The sequence below is a fragment of the Lupinus angustifolius genome, chromosome LG08 (assembly GCF_001865875.1).
Source record: "Lupinus angustifolius cultivar Tanjil chromosome LG08, LupAngTanjil_v1.0, whole genome shotgun sequence".
In the NCBI taxonomy this organism is placed as follows: Eukaryota; Viridiplantae; Streptophyta; class Magnoliopsida; order Fabales; family Fabaceae; genus Lupinus; species Lupinus angustifolius.
In genome coordinates, this window is record NC_032016.1 from 1,961,179 (window position 1) to 1,977,234 (window position 16,056).

General features: G+C 27.5%; 1 protein-coding gene across 1 annotated transcript; it reads left to right on the plus strand.

Annotated features, from left to right (window-relative positions):
* Window positions 4,945-15,744, plus strand: LOC109353630. Its single transcript, XM_019595964.1, has 4 exons — window positions 4,945-6,122; window positions 6,389-6,439; window positions 6,587-6,659; window positions 15,165-15,744. The coding sequence occupies exons 1-4, from the start codon at window positions 5,251-5,253 to the stop codon at window positions 15,327-15,329; spliced, it is 1,161 nt and encodes a 386-aa protein (XP_019451509.1). The 5' UTR covers window positions 4,945-5,250; the 3' UTR covers window positions 15,330-15,744.

Here is a 16,056-nt window from a genome sequence, read left to right on the forward strand (position 1 = left end):
GACTTACCTCATATGGAGGAGATGTTGAATGCCCTTCTAAATCGGGCTAGTGTTTTAGAATGTATAATTCAAGATAAAGCTACTGAGAGGAATCAACAATGTGATGGTCCTAGCATCAAAGACAGATAGACACTTCCTAGTTATATATTTCTAGAGGTAAACTTAAATTGACTAGTTTTCATTTAATTTATTTACCCCTTATTTTAATTATAGTCATAAACTTATACATTTTAACTAACATTTAGGGTGTTAATACTTGCAACATATCTTGATATCCCATCTAAGCGCTTAGTGTGTATTGTTAAAGTGCATACCTTACCAAAAGATATATTGCATAATATATGTGCCCCCCCTAATAATGTGAAGGTCGTGATTGATATTTCAGTCGATGGTGATGCATGACAGTCAATTCCTATTGATGAGGATGCCTTGATAGTGGGAGGGACCATAAACACTTATGTGGCTTGACCAATAAACCTTGTAGTTATAGTTCCTAATGTGTGATTTTCAATACATTAACTACCCATTCTTATTATATTTGTTAATTGATCTATAATTGACACATTGTCTTGAAAATTCTGGTTACATGAACACTCTAGAGGCAATGAAAAAGACACAAAGGGTACAATGACAACCCCTCTCAGAAAAGAAGATGTTCATGCATCGAAAAAGGCCAAATTGGCGAGGTCTAAACATAGTAAACAAAATAGTGAACCATTTAGGTCTAAAGGATCTACAGGGGATGCAAGTTCTCAGAAGATCAAGTTTGTACTCTTCCAATGAAGCAAGTAGAAAGCAAGATTGATGATTTTGTACTTATTATATCAATTCCTGGTGAAGTCTTCAGGTATAGTACCGAAAAATTCATCTGTATTGCTTAAATTAACAAAGTATATGAACATAATTGGATATGCCCTTCTTTTATATGCATATACACAAGGTAACTTCTATTTTCTTGACTAATCAATTTTTTATTTCATCATTGTTGTTATAATTAACTAATATTGGTGTTATATGTTAGATACTTGTATGATATCAAAACTGGATGATGTTCTTGTCCTCACAAATGACCTCTTTGTTGATGAGTAATTCTGATGTAAAAAAAGAATGGAGGGGGTAACCATAACATGTAGATGATATTTTTATCCAACATAGAGATAATGATTTATTTCTTGCACCATTTAATACAAGATGAACATTTTTTTGTAAACAATTTAATTGTCTTTAGTATGTGTTATGCTCACCATTTTCTAACTGTATGCATTTGTTTTCTAGGGCTCATTGAATTTTGATCGTCTTAAATTGGATTGAAGAAAAAATATACTATTTGGATTCATTGACCCATGACAATCTGAACAAGTATCACACTATAATGGAAATGTTTACTAGGTAAGTGGATTAAATTATTATCTTATAATTGACTATCATTTGAATTACAACTAATTAAGTACTTTATATTTTTAGGGGGTGCAAATTTACAAAAGTTTTGTTCATTTTAAACCTACATCAAAGAATATCAAATAGACTCAAATAAAAATATTTCCACAAATCTCAAACAATTATATATATATATATATATATATATATATGTATGTATGTATGTATGTATATGTATGTGTGTAGTAGTCATATTTCAAATAAAGCTACTTATATGTAAATTTGATTTTAATTGTAGTTCCTCTGCCAAAATAACACGAATAATTGTGACTATTATATATTGTATTTCATAAAGGAGATCATTTAGTAGTGACTAGCTTCATGTGATTTTGATGCAGACTCATACATATATGACCAAATCACACAGCTTAGGGAAAAAATGGTCAAAATTTGCACATAGTGTTAGTGATTAATTTAGGGAATCCAATGTATGGATTGTAACTTATGGAATACAATGTATAGATTATGGCTTAGAGAACACAATATATAGATTACAAGCTTAGGGAATAATGTACTATTCTGGTTTATCCAATTAATCAAATGAATATAATTTCTGCATTTTTTCTGTTATGTTTTTGTTATGGTTTATATATATTTTGTGTACATTTAATCATTGATTACAATTTGTATTTTGGTTTGTTATTTTGGATGTTTTATATTGTATTGTGGATGCGTTTTAGTGTTGTTGGATATGTTTTCGTCAATTCCAGTCATGTTAGAGAATGTATTTGTTAACTATGTAGTAATATGAATTATGACATTTAACCGCGCTCACTCAAACGAGCATTATTGAATGTATACAAATTACACATTCAACAATGCTCCTTTAAGTGATCTTTGTTGGATCTTTGCATATCTAGAACATCATTCACTCATTTAAAACTGAAAATCATTAACTCATTCGAAACAGAAAAACATTCACTCATTCATAACCGAAAATCATTTACTCATTCAACACCAAAATCATTCACTCATTCAAAACCAAAATCGTTCACTCATTTAAGAAAATCACTCAACATCCAAACTCATTCAACATCAAATTTATCACAACCAAAAGTTCATTCAATACCAAAATAAGTTTACCATCTATATTTACTATTTTTTTATTTACTTAGTTTGGAGTTAGAATTTCATCCTTCACCTTATTACATGAGTTAGAGCTTGTAATAATGTTTTTGCAAAGCTTGGTGAACATAACTCCAAGCTTTTAGGGTTTTATTTCTTATATTATTTTTGTCATCGTTTTTAGAAAATGGATTAAGATACATTTTGTCCGGAAAATATTAATCGAAAATGAATGAGTGTGAATAGATTGATGAAGTAGTATGAGGATGGAGTGAAATCATTCATTAGGTTTACAATTGAGAATATTAAAAAACCTAAAAGAGTTGTATGCCCTAGTTTAAAATGTTGTTACTCCAATAGAGTTACTTCAACTGAGTTAAATGTTTGTTTAGTGTGCCAAGAGTTACACATGCTCAATAAGGCATGGTGAGAAAAGAGACGAGGAACCAAAAGGTGGTTACACTAATAAGATATTTACAAAACATATAACCACAAATACATATGAAGGCGATCGTTTCGAAAATATGATAAATGTTGTCGAAGAGGACCTTCAGGATTGTCCTGAGATGTTTGAGCAACTGATAAGTGATGTTGACAAACCATTATATGATCGTTGCACTAAACTCACATGATTGGCAATGGTATTAAGGTTGTATAAATTGAAATTTGTTAATGGATGAAGTGATAAGAGTTTCATAGACTTACTTACACATTTGAAGGATATGTTGTTGTAGGATAATGTGCTCCCTTCTCGAACCTATGATGCTAAACAAATGTTATGCTCCATTGGCATGGACTACAAGATGATACATGTTTAATTTGTGAAAATGCTTGCATCTTATTTTTAAATGAGTATGTTTCGTTAAAGTTGTGTCTTAAATGTAATGTCTCATGATATAAGAAGGAAGACTCAACTCCCAAAAAGGTTGTATGATATTTTCCCATCAAATCAAGATTTAAGCTCATGTTCAACAATGCAAAAGATGCAAAACATTTAACATGACATACTGATGAAAAGATTAAAAATGACAAATTTCAGCATCCTTGAGATTCTCCTCAATGGAGAAAAATGATTGTGACTAAGAAATCACATTGGGTGTCCTAAATTGATCTTGACTAAACCCATTCATTAATTCTTCTTTGGTGTTTTATACAATGGCTAAGAAATCATATTGTTGATGAATTGAATATAAATATACATTCAATTTTTGAAAGATTGAAATGAATAGTCAATGGCTGAAGTATTCATTTCATATTTTATATTGGTTACCTAATTAATAAGTTCACTTTTTATACAAAAAACAAGATGATCAAAGTAAAAAACAAAATAGTGGTGTGACTATTGTTACTCAAACTATGCATATGTCAAGCGCCAAAGATATAAACTCAATATATGTGACTATGTCTTACTTTGGGATAATTGAACAAATGTGAGAATTGTATCACACAACGTTTCGGTTGCTGATTTTTTGTTGTATATGGGTTGATAACAACGATGACTTTCAATACTTGTTTGTAATTTGTTTTATGTTGCATTGATATTAATACAAACTTTTGATATCTTCTTTTCATAATATATATATATATATATATATAGGATTCACTTACTCTAAGAGTAAGTATAAAAAACTTATCAATCGTAGGGAAATCTAATAGTTTAGATTTACTCACTAATTCAAATCATTAGATTTTATTATAACTGATAACTAAGATGTGAAATAAATTTTAAACTTACTATTGAAGTAAGTAGATCCCCTTTCATATATATATATATATATATATATATATATATATTAATACGTACCAAAATCAACAATATTTTCTAGGGGAGCTCAAGCAAATGCTGTTCAAGAAGTTGCTACTTGGTTTAGTTCGTTTTTTATATTTAAGATGTATAAACTTATATTTCAAAAATTAAAAAATAATACGAATTGGCATATTCCATATGGAAATATATAGTCATTGAATTGACATCAAAATCAATAATATAACCTAGATAATTAATCCACATCAAAAAATTAAGTCAGTGACACAAAGCAAAAAAATATCTTAAACAAAGGTGTAATTAATAATCTTAGTTTTGGATGATCATCTAGTTTTGAATGGGTAAATTTCTTTTTCTTACAATAATTTTTCTACCCATTTTTATTGTTCCATTCTTAAAATTAAAATATTTGAAGTTACAATTAAAAAATTTAAAAGTAATTAAATAATAAAAGCTAAATATTTGATTTTTCTTAACTAAATCATTGCTTCAAATAAAGAAAATTATCATAGAAAAACCCAATTCAACAATACTATCAATATTACCTACTCAAACCAAATTATTCTCAAAAAACATATATATATATATATAGGAAAAGAAAACAATAGAAGTTACATCAATTCCACAACAACATGAAGTATATATATAATATTGTGAGATTTCTGATTATTTAATTCCATTGACAGAAAGACCATCATTTCTCTCTCTCTCATAGCTTCTGCAAATAGTTCCATTATACAAGCTTCCAAACATAGAGAATTACTGGATAGTGAGATTTGCAAACTATTATATTCTTCTGAATCTTCCTTCTTTTCTTCTTCTTCTTCTTCTTTCATAATCATGGCTTGTATTGAGATCAAACACTTATGCATCATCAAAAGCTTTTGGTGTAGTTCTCCAATATGATCATGGTTCTTTCTCAAAACTGCAAACAAAAATACAAATACTAATTATGTGTTTTAGGTTGTGAAACTAAAACTGCTATGAACCAAGTTGGTGTTGAAGGTTATTATTATTACAATTGTTTAGGATCTGATTTTGTGGTTAGGCACATGGCTGAAGAAGATGAATCTAGAGCACACAGTAGCACTACTCATAAAGAAGTTGAAGGTGATCTTCAAGCTGGTTCTACCTCAAAGGAAGAAGAAAAAGCAAACACCAACATCAATAACAATAGTAGTAATTGGCTTCAATTAAGTATAGGTAGTTGTCACCAGAGTAGCGCGACAGTGGTGACAACTACCAATAACCACCAAGTGTATCAGGGTGGTTATCATCAAATGGCTCCGATTACCGGTTCAGGTCTAGTCGAGCTAGACTTGTTACCCAGTAATAAGAGCCATAATATTAATTGGCCTTCTTCTTCACGACCGGGTTTGGAGTCGCCAACTACGTTTCCGGGCAGGAGTTACCATGGAGGGTCTAGTTTTGGTGCACCTTTACTTTTTGAACAAACTTCCATGTCCATGTCTATGTCCATACCAAGTGGTCCATTTAGTGCACAACCCTTTGGTAATATTCAACAACAACAACAATATCAACCTCAAGAAATGTTGAATTGGCAATTTCGTCCACTACCTCATTCTATGTCAATTATGCCATCTTCTTCTTCTGTTACTACCTCTTCTTCTTATTCATTACAATCTAGTTCATCTTTGAGGCCTTTTTCTCCTTTAGGATCTTATTATCAAACACCCTTTCATCATTTCCCTTCATCTTCTTCTTCATCTTCTGGGTTTGATCAATTTGATCATGTGGCTGGAACAAGCTCAGATGTCACTACTGTTAGAGTTGTTGATCCTCCAAGAAGACCTCATTCTGGAATATGGTTTATGCTACAAGCTTCTCAAAATCAGTAAGCTATAATTCTATTCATTCTTTTTACTTTTTTTTATTTGGTACATTTTCAATATATACCTATGTAATATCTATATAATGCTGGTCTAAAGATTTATACACAATCAATACATCATCTATCATTCATTTATATTACTTTTTTTAAGAGTTTATGATGATTGAAAATGAATAATGAATTATGGATCGATAATATATAAAACTCTTAAGTTGTCCGTGCATACTCGCCTAATTATTACTATTATTTTGTGATGAAATTCTATGTAGAGCTAAAGAACCATTCTTGCCTCAAATAACTAAGAGCTACCTAAGAATCAAGTAAGTAATTCTTTATTTGTTTGATTCATGTTCTTCTTTCCCTTCATGAACAGCTTAAAACTTTTTTTTTGTCAGTGTGTAAATTAATCATGATTTGATAGTATTTGTAGCTTCAAATAAAACTCATCATTTCCTTTTGACTTTCAGAGATGGAAGGATGACAATTAGGTTGCTATTGAAGTATCTGGTTAGCAAACTTAGAGTGGAAAATGAATCAGAGGTATTTTCAATTTCAACCATCTTTTTAGCTTTTTAAACAATAATCACTTATATGTATGTGCTTATTGCAAAGTAGGGGTTTCATAATCCTAATTAATTAACTCATGTACCCTTATAATTTCATTTAGTTTTTCCCTAATTAAATAGGAACTATATGTTAAAAATAATAGGACAACCCAAAATGAAAAGGGTAACTATGTTATAATCTAAGTACCTAAGTACATTAATATGAGAACCTAGTGCATGTGAGAGAAGAATACATACATATATATATATATATATATATATATATGTTGCTTCCTAATAATATTTGTTTTAAAAAAAAAAGGTGTATTGGTAAGAAGTACATTTCTTGATAGTTACCTTCACTTTCTGTTTTGTTTGTATTTCAAGATTTGATTAGAGTCAAGTGTTTAAAACTTTCTTTGGTTAATAATGTGTTAATTTTTTATAACATTATATATATATATATAAGTATATATACATATATGTATATATATATATTAATCCTTGTAGCCAAAAGTTAATTTGAAAGGAAGAAAAACCATGGTGATATTGGGTTCACTGTTTGGAATTATAATACTCCATAGAAGCAGTATCATTGTAATAATCACCAGTAGTTTATGATTTATGTGTCATTACACTGATTTGCATGAAATTGATGAAACTATCATTTCACTGGTCTGCACTACCTATAGAGTATAAAAAGAAGAAAATTGTTAAAATAAACTCATTATTGTTTAATTTCAAAATCAATTTAGATCTTAATGTGAAGAAAAAACCTGAGAAAGTTATATATTATGAATTGATATAAACTTGATACATTCAAAGGTTGGAGTAGAAGTTTTATATCCCAACCCATATCTTCCTAATAAGTAAAACTTAGCTAACCTAGGATATAATATATATTGTAGATATAAGAAAAATGATCATATATTAATATATTAATAGAGAGAATAGTCTATATATTTTTTGAAACTATATACTATAATCAGCATATATGGTATGTGTTTCACATACAAATACTTATATAACCCTAGTATAGTTTGTTTTCTATATTTAGGTGTGTACTCTTAGATATAGTTATGATTATAATCATGCGCACGAGGCCATGAAATTAAGTGATATTATTAGAATGTGTTCATTATTGTGTGTCCCATAACATTACTAAACTTCATGCACAATTCATCATCGAATACCACTACTTATTGCTTCCTAATAATAATATAGCTACATAAAGGTTTGAATCATTAGAAGAAGAAAAAATATGCAAGATAAATATATATATATAGAACCCTACAGCATAATTGTCAAGGATTAAAACTTCTAAACAGTTGAAATATTAGGGAAAGATACTTGAATGGTTTCATGTTTCTAACACACACATATATATATATATATATAGATAATGGAAAAACTTATGATTAGTTTTTGTATGGATCCAACAATGTTATCCATGCATGCATACCTTTATCCATGCATTCCTTTGCTCAGAAATGGAGCCATTTATCATTTGCACTTATAAACCAATTGAAATTTTTGAAGATTTCTAAAATAAAGAAAAAAATCATGCGTGTACTTTTTTTATTTGGGTGAATATTGATTTCTCTATTTTTGCATTTCTTTCATAATATATATACATATTCATTCATTTATTTAAGGTATGTTTGTATAGTGGGTTATGGAGGGAAAATAAAATTAAGAATGATTATTTTACATTTATGAATTAAGAGAATATTATAAGTTGTTGATCATACAAATAAAAGAAAATGGATAAACATTAAATTGATCAAAAAATTCTTGGGAATCCCAAGTTCTAAAATATCTTCTTGAGTAGAGTGGAGAGGATCACTTTCTATTGTAAAAATAGATAGTGTTTAATTTTATCCCAAAGAATAAATTATTGTAGCCTGAGACACAATTACAGGGGAATTTAATTGAAGCCATTAATCAAGGGATAGCTATAGAATTAACCCTTTTCTTATCTCCTTAAGATTGAAAGCATTTTCGGTATTTAATGATCTAATATGATCTTATTTTTGAAAATATTCCCTCCTCTAACTCTCTCTAAAGTCTTTAAAATGTTCTTTAATCTTAATTGTTATTTATATGATTAGATAATATCATATAGTATATTTGCTGAAGGTATTAACAATTCAAAGTATGTGTATAGTGACACTCCATGTTAATTACTAATAATTTTGATTTTTTATTTTAAAAATTATAATTGATCCATGACAAGTGTGTTAATCTTTTTATTATTATCAGAGAGTATGTCTTAAGAAATAATTTGGCACCTTATTGTTTTTTTGTAAATTAACATAAGTGACTTTTTAATGTGTTTAAGTTTTATAGCTTAATCATTTTCCAAAATTGCTATTGGGAAATTAGTTAAAAAGGAAATAATTTTCATAAAAATTTTATTAAAGTTTCCGCTTTCTATTTATTTTTCTACAAAGGGCAAATTTATTTATTTTTGGTAAGCAAAAAGGCCAAAAAAATAATTTTATTCACCGTTGACCTTTTTCATAAGACATTCCCTAGTTTTTTCCTTAGAGTTTCTTTAATATAAAGTTAAAAAGAAAATATAGCTTTGACGTTTTTATTTTCCCTATTGCCTGTTTTGTAGACTAAATAATTTAGGATAGTATAATGGCCTTAAGCTTTTCATGTTATTATATACCAAATTTAGAGGAAAAATCAAAAGTACGTATTGTCAAATGTATAAAACAAACAGCACAACTTTCATTGGAACCCAATTATTTAATTGAGTTTATAGTTTAGTACACAAAATGTTATATACTTTCATGGCTTGCATTACCAATGGTGTCTAAAATATATATCACGTTATGTTGGAGGATAGATTATATTGCAAGCTAATTCATGGGTCAACCATTTTTGTTATGTTCTGATTTAGATACCTATATCCTTCATTGAATTAATATATGCTTACCCTTAATTACAACTAATAATTTAAAGATAAGATTAAGACAGCTCCTAGTCATAGTAATGTTTAATATTAAAAAAATATGTATTTGGTTGCTAATTTATACATTATAGATTAAGTTCTTATAAATGTAAGTGATTAATTTGAGAATGAGAGGGTTATTATATAATTAGAGTATTTGACACAATCAACATTCCCTATAGCTGCATGTTTCAATTTCTTTTTTGTTTGATGATTTTTGTTATGTAAAGTCAACCTAAGATCTCTTGGTTTTATGTTATGTATACATGCACGTCTCAATACCCATGAAAATGAATAATAATAATAATAATAATAATAATAATAATAATAATAATAATAATAATAATAATAATAATAATAATAATAATAATAATAATAATAATAATAATAATAAGACTTGGTTGTTAGGATATAGTTCCCATGCCGCCTGGAAAGGAAATAAACCTCATATATGGTTGACACATGGGTTTGATTTGGAACTAAACACCCAATGATTAGGTTTATAAATGGTTTATTAAATGAGTGTAATATTTATGCATTGTTGTTATAAACGTTTATATACAGTCGATATATCATTTATTATTCATTTGCATTACTTTTATTTAAAAGAGTAAATGATTGTTGATATAGAGATTGTTTAAAAAACTCTTACATTGTTAGTGTATATATCGAGATACTCTCTAAGAATGTGGGAGATCTACTAAATCCTACTAAAATCCACTATAATGTGTAGTAAATATATCATTTATTGATAAATAGAAAATATATTCAAAATTTTCTGTTTATATAGTGACTTGGGAATTTTCTAGGATGATTAATTAATATGGTTTAAAATTATTCATATGTGATCATTTGTTTCATCATAAACGGCGACTATATAAATTTTTAGCAAACACTAAAAGTGAGTGTGTCTTGACGGGTCTGAGATTTTTAATATATCAAATCAAGGTTAACTATTTTTTCTTTAAATATTCATTAAAATTGAAGTGCAAGAAATATTTAATTCAATTACATTTATGATTCAATTTGCTCACTTTTATAGATAAGATTACTTCATAGAATTTTCTTTGTCATTCTTGTATATTGAAGGTGGTCCTTAAATTTCTTTGTATTTTTTAACATTTTTAGGGTAAATGGATATATATTCATTATGAATGAGTACGGTATCTAGACCTCCATCATCTTAAATCTACTCAAAAATAAGAGGCTTAAATTTATTAAAAACACACACATATATATATATATATATACACATACATATATATATACATATACATATATATATATACATATACATATATATATATACATATACATATATATATATACATATACATATATATATATACATATACATATATATATATACATATACATATATATATATACATATACATATATATATATACATATATACATATACATATACATATATATATATACATATATACATATACATATATATATATATACATATATATATATATATATATATAGTTTCTACATAAGGGTTGATGGGGATAGGAGCAAATATAATTGTTTTGTTTTTGACAATTGAACATAAATAATATAAAGTCTATGAAATATTGAAATACAAGAAAGCAAAACGATGTCTTTCATGGTGGAGGTGTATATATCCCTCTCTTTTTTCTTCCTTATTATTGCTTTTCTAATTTATAAAGAGTGCATTGACTTTTAACATATATAAACATGTTCAACTATCATATATCTTTATCTTGGCCTAATTAGTTGACAGCACTACTCATTATATTCATACAAAAAGGTTCCAAAATATATGTTTCTTGATTTATTTCAAACATCATACCCTATAAGTTTTCTTCTCTCCATTACCCGAAATGAGAGGATTTAGGATTATTATATATATTTTTAAATTATTTTTAATTAAAAAATAAGTAGAAATCTATTCCCTTAAAATTCTATTTTCGCTATTTGTCATAATTTCTAGTAATGTCCAGTATTGGAGAGGATCTGAACCCCGTGTCCTACTGCTTCGAAAATCACACGTGGACCATGTCATTCTCACCACTCAATACATATTTGCATGCCTTCTCTCTATCTCTTCTTTCGTCATGCTTTCATTTGTTATCCCCAACAACCTTTGTAGGCCCTTCCCATTTCCATTTCTTAATGAATATTTTGGCTTTGAAAAGTTCCCATCAAAATTGTCAAGTGCTGCTTTCTATTTGAATGGAACCAAAAGAAAAAGAAACCCATTATTTATAGGTAGTATCCTCCACCAACCAAAGTATATAGAACTTTTCAAATAAGAACAAAAACTTAATATAATTCAGTCATGTCCAAATTTGGAAATCATCAATATATAGTTAGCAAATTGAGTTCCATGCATGTAAACTAATTTTAGTTTCAAATCCATAAAAAATATATCTTGTGAACTAGGGTCAAGCTATTGTTCTAGTAAACTTTAATGTTACACCTAAATGGTATAATATGTGAGTATGCCACATTGTATTTTTTTGTTTCCTAAAGTATTCTCTCACATAATAGATGAAAGACTAATCTTCTAAAGTATAACCAAATGTCTATATAGAAAATCCTATAAATATTTACATGAGAACACATCTTCTATTCTATGATGTGTATGTCATTTTTATTAATCAGAAAATACAGAGTTAATATTTATTTAATTCATGATTTTTTTTCTGATTTGACTAATGAGAAATAAGTGGTATATAAACATAGATTAAGAGTTTGAACATGAGGAATCATACTTAAGTGACCCAAGCTATCCTTCCATTTGCAGCAACACCTCATAATTTACAAAAAAAAATTAAATGGAATTAAAGTTTATGAGTGATATGCATGCATCTTTATAAAACAATAGGATGTATATATTCAACAATGTATAGAGTTAGTAGTATTTTTTTTATTTCAATGACATGACATATAGAACTAGTTAGGTTGTTGATGATGAAAAATCAAAGAACTAAATGAACAATTACTTAGGGAGTCATAAGGTGGTCTGATAGTGAAGAGGGTAATCGTAAGGAATGGAATGCAGGAGGTTGTGGGTTCGAGTCTCACCATCAACAAAAAAGGGAGTTATAAGGTGGCGTCTCACCCACAACAAAATACTAACATACTAACAATTGCCGATCAAATAAAAAATGAACAATTATTTGATGTAGTAATATGTTGACTCTCTCATGCATTAGGGTTTGGGTGGTGCAATGTGATAGAGACGTGCATGATAACCATGAAAGTTTAGAATATAAAATCTTGATTAGTAGAAAACGAAGAAGAGAATACAAGTTATAATCATTTTTTTCTTCATTGTTCCTTACCCTATTCTTCGCCGTGCTTTATGGATCAAACATTGCAACATAGTATATTGTATGTTATTGTTTGTGTTTTGGGTCTTCCTTTAAACTTATTGATTTATTTGTTTATTAATATGAAAGAAATATTTATGTATTGTTAGTATAAACATTTATATACAGTTAATTGGTCATTCATTTGTTGGATGATATGATTAACGGTATAAAGAAAACTTATATTATTAATGCATATTTTTTTTGTTGCTAATATATTCTTTGTAATAGGACTTGTTTAGGGCAGAAATACTGGCAGAGTCTCTATTGTCGGTCCACATTTTTACTAATTAATAATAAATATTGATAATGTCTCTATAGAGAGGTATTATTGTGATTTAAAAAATAAATAAATAACTGAAAGTGTATTATTTTTTTTATTTGATAAAATGCATATAGAAATTCAGCAAATAATCCAAGAATATTTCACACGTATTTTCCATTTTTTATACAGCCTTTTTTTTGAAGTTTTTCCTAATAAAACATTATATTATTATTTATGTTAACCAAGCCTATAGTGTCACCTTAGCCCTAACATTAGCCTTTCATTTTATATATACATGATAATAAGAATCCAACATATACACCACTTGGCACAATATACCATTACCATTATTTGATATACTAAAAATATGTATATACTGATAGTATATAAGTTTAATACACTGTTATTATATTATCTATTATTTATACTTTTATTATTGACACTCTAAAAAAATAACTCAAATTAATGATAAATAATATAATAACTATATATAAATAGTCATATATAATAAATAGTATTGGGTCACAACATATAAGTATAATAATAAAAAGAGTGAAGTCTTATGAATAATGATTGCTTAGGAGTAAAGTATAAATGGGACCCTCATAATGATTAAAGAGTGAACAGTTTTTATGATGGTGGGTTGGGTGGACATTTCCACGATTGTTCTCTGACCCAAATATGCGTGCATGCTTCAGGATTTACGAATCTCTTAGCTTATACAAAAAAATCACTTTTCTCAAACATTAAAATCAAAATATGATAGTGGAAATGTTTGATCTATCTTATGCGTAAAGTAGAAGTTACAAAGATTTTATTCATTGGTAAGTAGGTCCAATACGTAAGCCACTGACAAAGCATGACTTCATAGTGATTTCATATTCATCATATTTATAATTAACCAAAGTATTATTATATAGTTATTTCTCAAAATAGTGATTTCATATTCATAGTGATCTATCTTATGTGATTGTAATTTAGCATGACTTTATAAGTAAAATTAATTTTTTTATAGATAAATGTTAGTATGTTAATATTTTTTAGTATGTGATATTTGAATTCTCAATCCTTATTATTTTACTCTTTAAACCTCCACCCTAATCACCTTATGACTCCCATAAAAAGTTAATTAAATTAGATTAAGAATAAATTAGTGTACTAAGTCTTTTTTTTTTGTCTCTTTTGAAGATGATTATAAAAATTAATAAATAGAATATGGTGTGTGTATTAATAATTAATTCAATAGTGTAAGTCTTTACTTTAAAGTGAACTAAAGCTAGCTTCCCCTCACGTAAGGGGATATGAGATTGTGAGAAAAGTAATCATACAATGATTTTGATAGTATATCAAATCAAAATGATACATAAAGTTATATAAAATTAATTATGAAATAAGAAATGATAGGACAATGTATATTCTACGTATAATCACATACTACTTGATCTCCTTATGTAAATGTAAACTTATCATTACATAAAATCATATATATACTATGAATTTAATCATGCCTAATTATGACATGCATAAATTTTAATTGGCACATTGTATTATGTATATTGTTACTTTTTGTTTAATCATATTTCTCTTGGATTTTAATTGGCACATTTTATTTTATTGGGTATATTATTACTTTTGGTTTAATCATAATTCTCTTGTGAAAGATATATGAGAACAAATATATACATGAATAACTTAAAAAATTATATATTGTCGTTCAGTCATCCACTATTTATATTTAATTATAGTTGACTCTTCAAAAAAATAATACAAATAAATGATGAATAATGTATCAATTATATATAAATCTTTATAATGACAATATATAAATATTATATTCAAATATTACTATGTAACCAAATGATGTGTATGTTGAAGATGATACTAATGATGGATAAATTTGCAATGAATGAATTACTATTGCAGATAGAGATAACATGCAGAGGGCAACAACTTTTACCTTTCTTGACGTTACAGCATGTAAGGGATAATATTTGGACTCTAAGGGATACAACAAGGACTTTGCTTTCAGATTCATCATCAACCATGGATCATGTCATGGTATTGCATTATGGTAGAAGCATTTCTTAAAACATTTCAAGACACCCCAAGTAACTTAAATTTGGTTCCTTGCATCAATTTGTATCCTTGTTAAATTATCCTTCAAAAAAAATTTAAAAAAAAAAATTAGTTTCCCATTTTTTGGTTATGATGGGTTTTGATTATTATTATTATTATTATTAGGGTTTTTGGAGTGAGGAGCATTGCTCAAATTTGTATTCCCATGTTGGATGGGGTGGGTGAGGAATTACTATTAACTGTATTATTAAGCATAAAAACTTAATCTAATTTGATCCACTAATCCATTTTGCCCTTTTTAGTTTCTTACTATTCTCATTTGTAATTTACTCTCTAGCTCCATAGGAATATCATATGTTTATTATTAGTTAGATATGCATCATGCATGTATAATCAATGATTGATTATAGGGGTATGATTCTTTTCTAAATGTATAATGTACTTAACAAATTTAATTTTACTTTAAGATAATAGTGTACTTTTATATGTAGAAAAAATTATCATATCCACCTTCATTTCCAATCCAATTGACCCTTTTTGTATGAGATAATTGGAAATTGAAGAAAGGGTATCACAAAATTTGATTTTGTGGGAGAGTTATCAAGTGGTGAGAATGGAAGGCTTAAGTAATGAAATGATATGAATGTTGAAGGTTCAAATATCATCTACCACAAAATACTAACATTTGTCTATCAAAAATATTATTTTGTGATTGTCTTTTATTTTGGTATTACGAATG

Coding starts and splice junctions, on each gene's coding strand:
- LOC109353630 (XM_019595964.1), top strand. CDS start 5,251: ATGAACCAAGTTGGTGTTGAAGGTTATTATTATTACAATTGTTTAGGA. Junction 6,440..6,586: donor AAGAGCTACCTAAGAATCAA/GTAAGTAATTCT, acceptor TTTGACTTTCAG/AGATGGAAGGATGACAATTA. Junction 6,660..15,164: donor GAGTGGAAAATGAATCAGAG/GTATTTTCAATT, acceptor TTACTATTGCAG/ATAGAGATAACATGCAGAGG.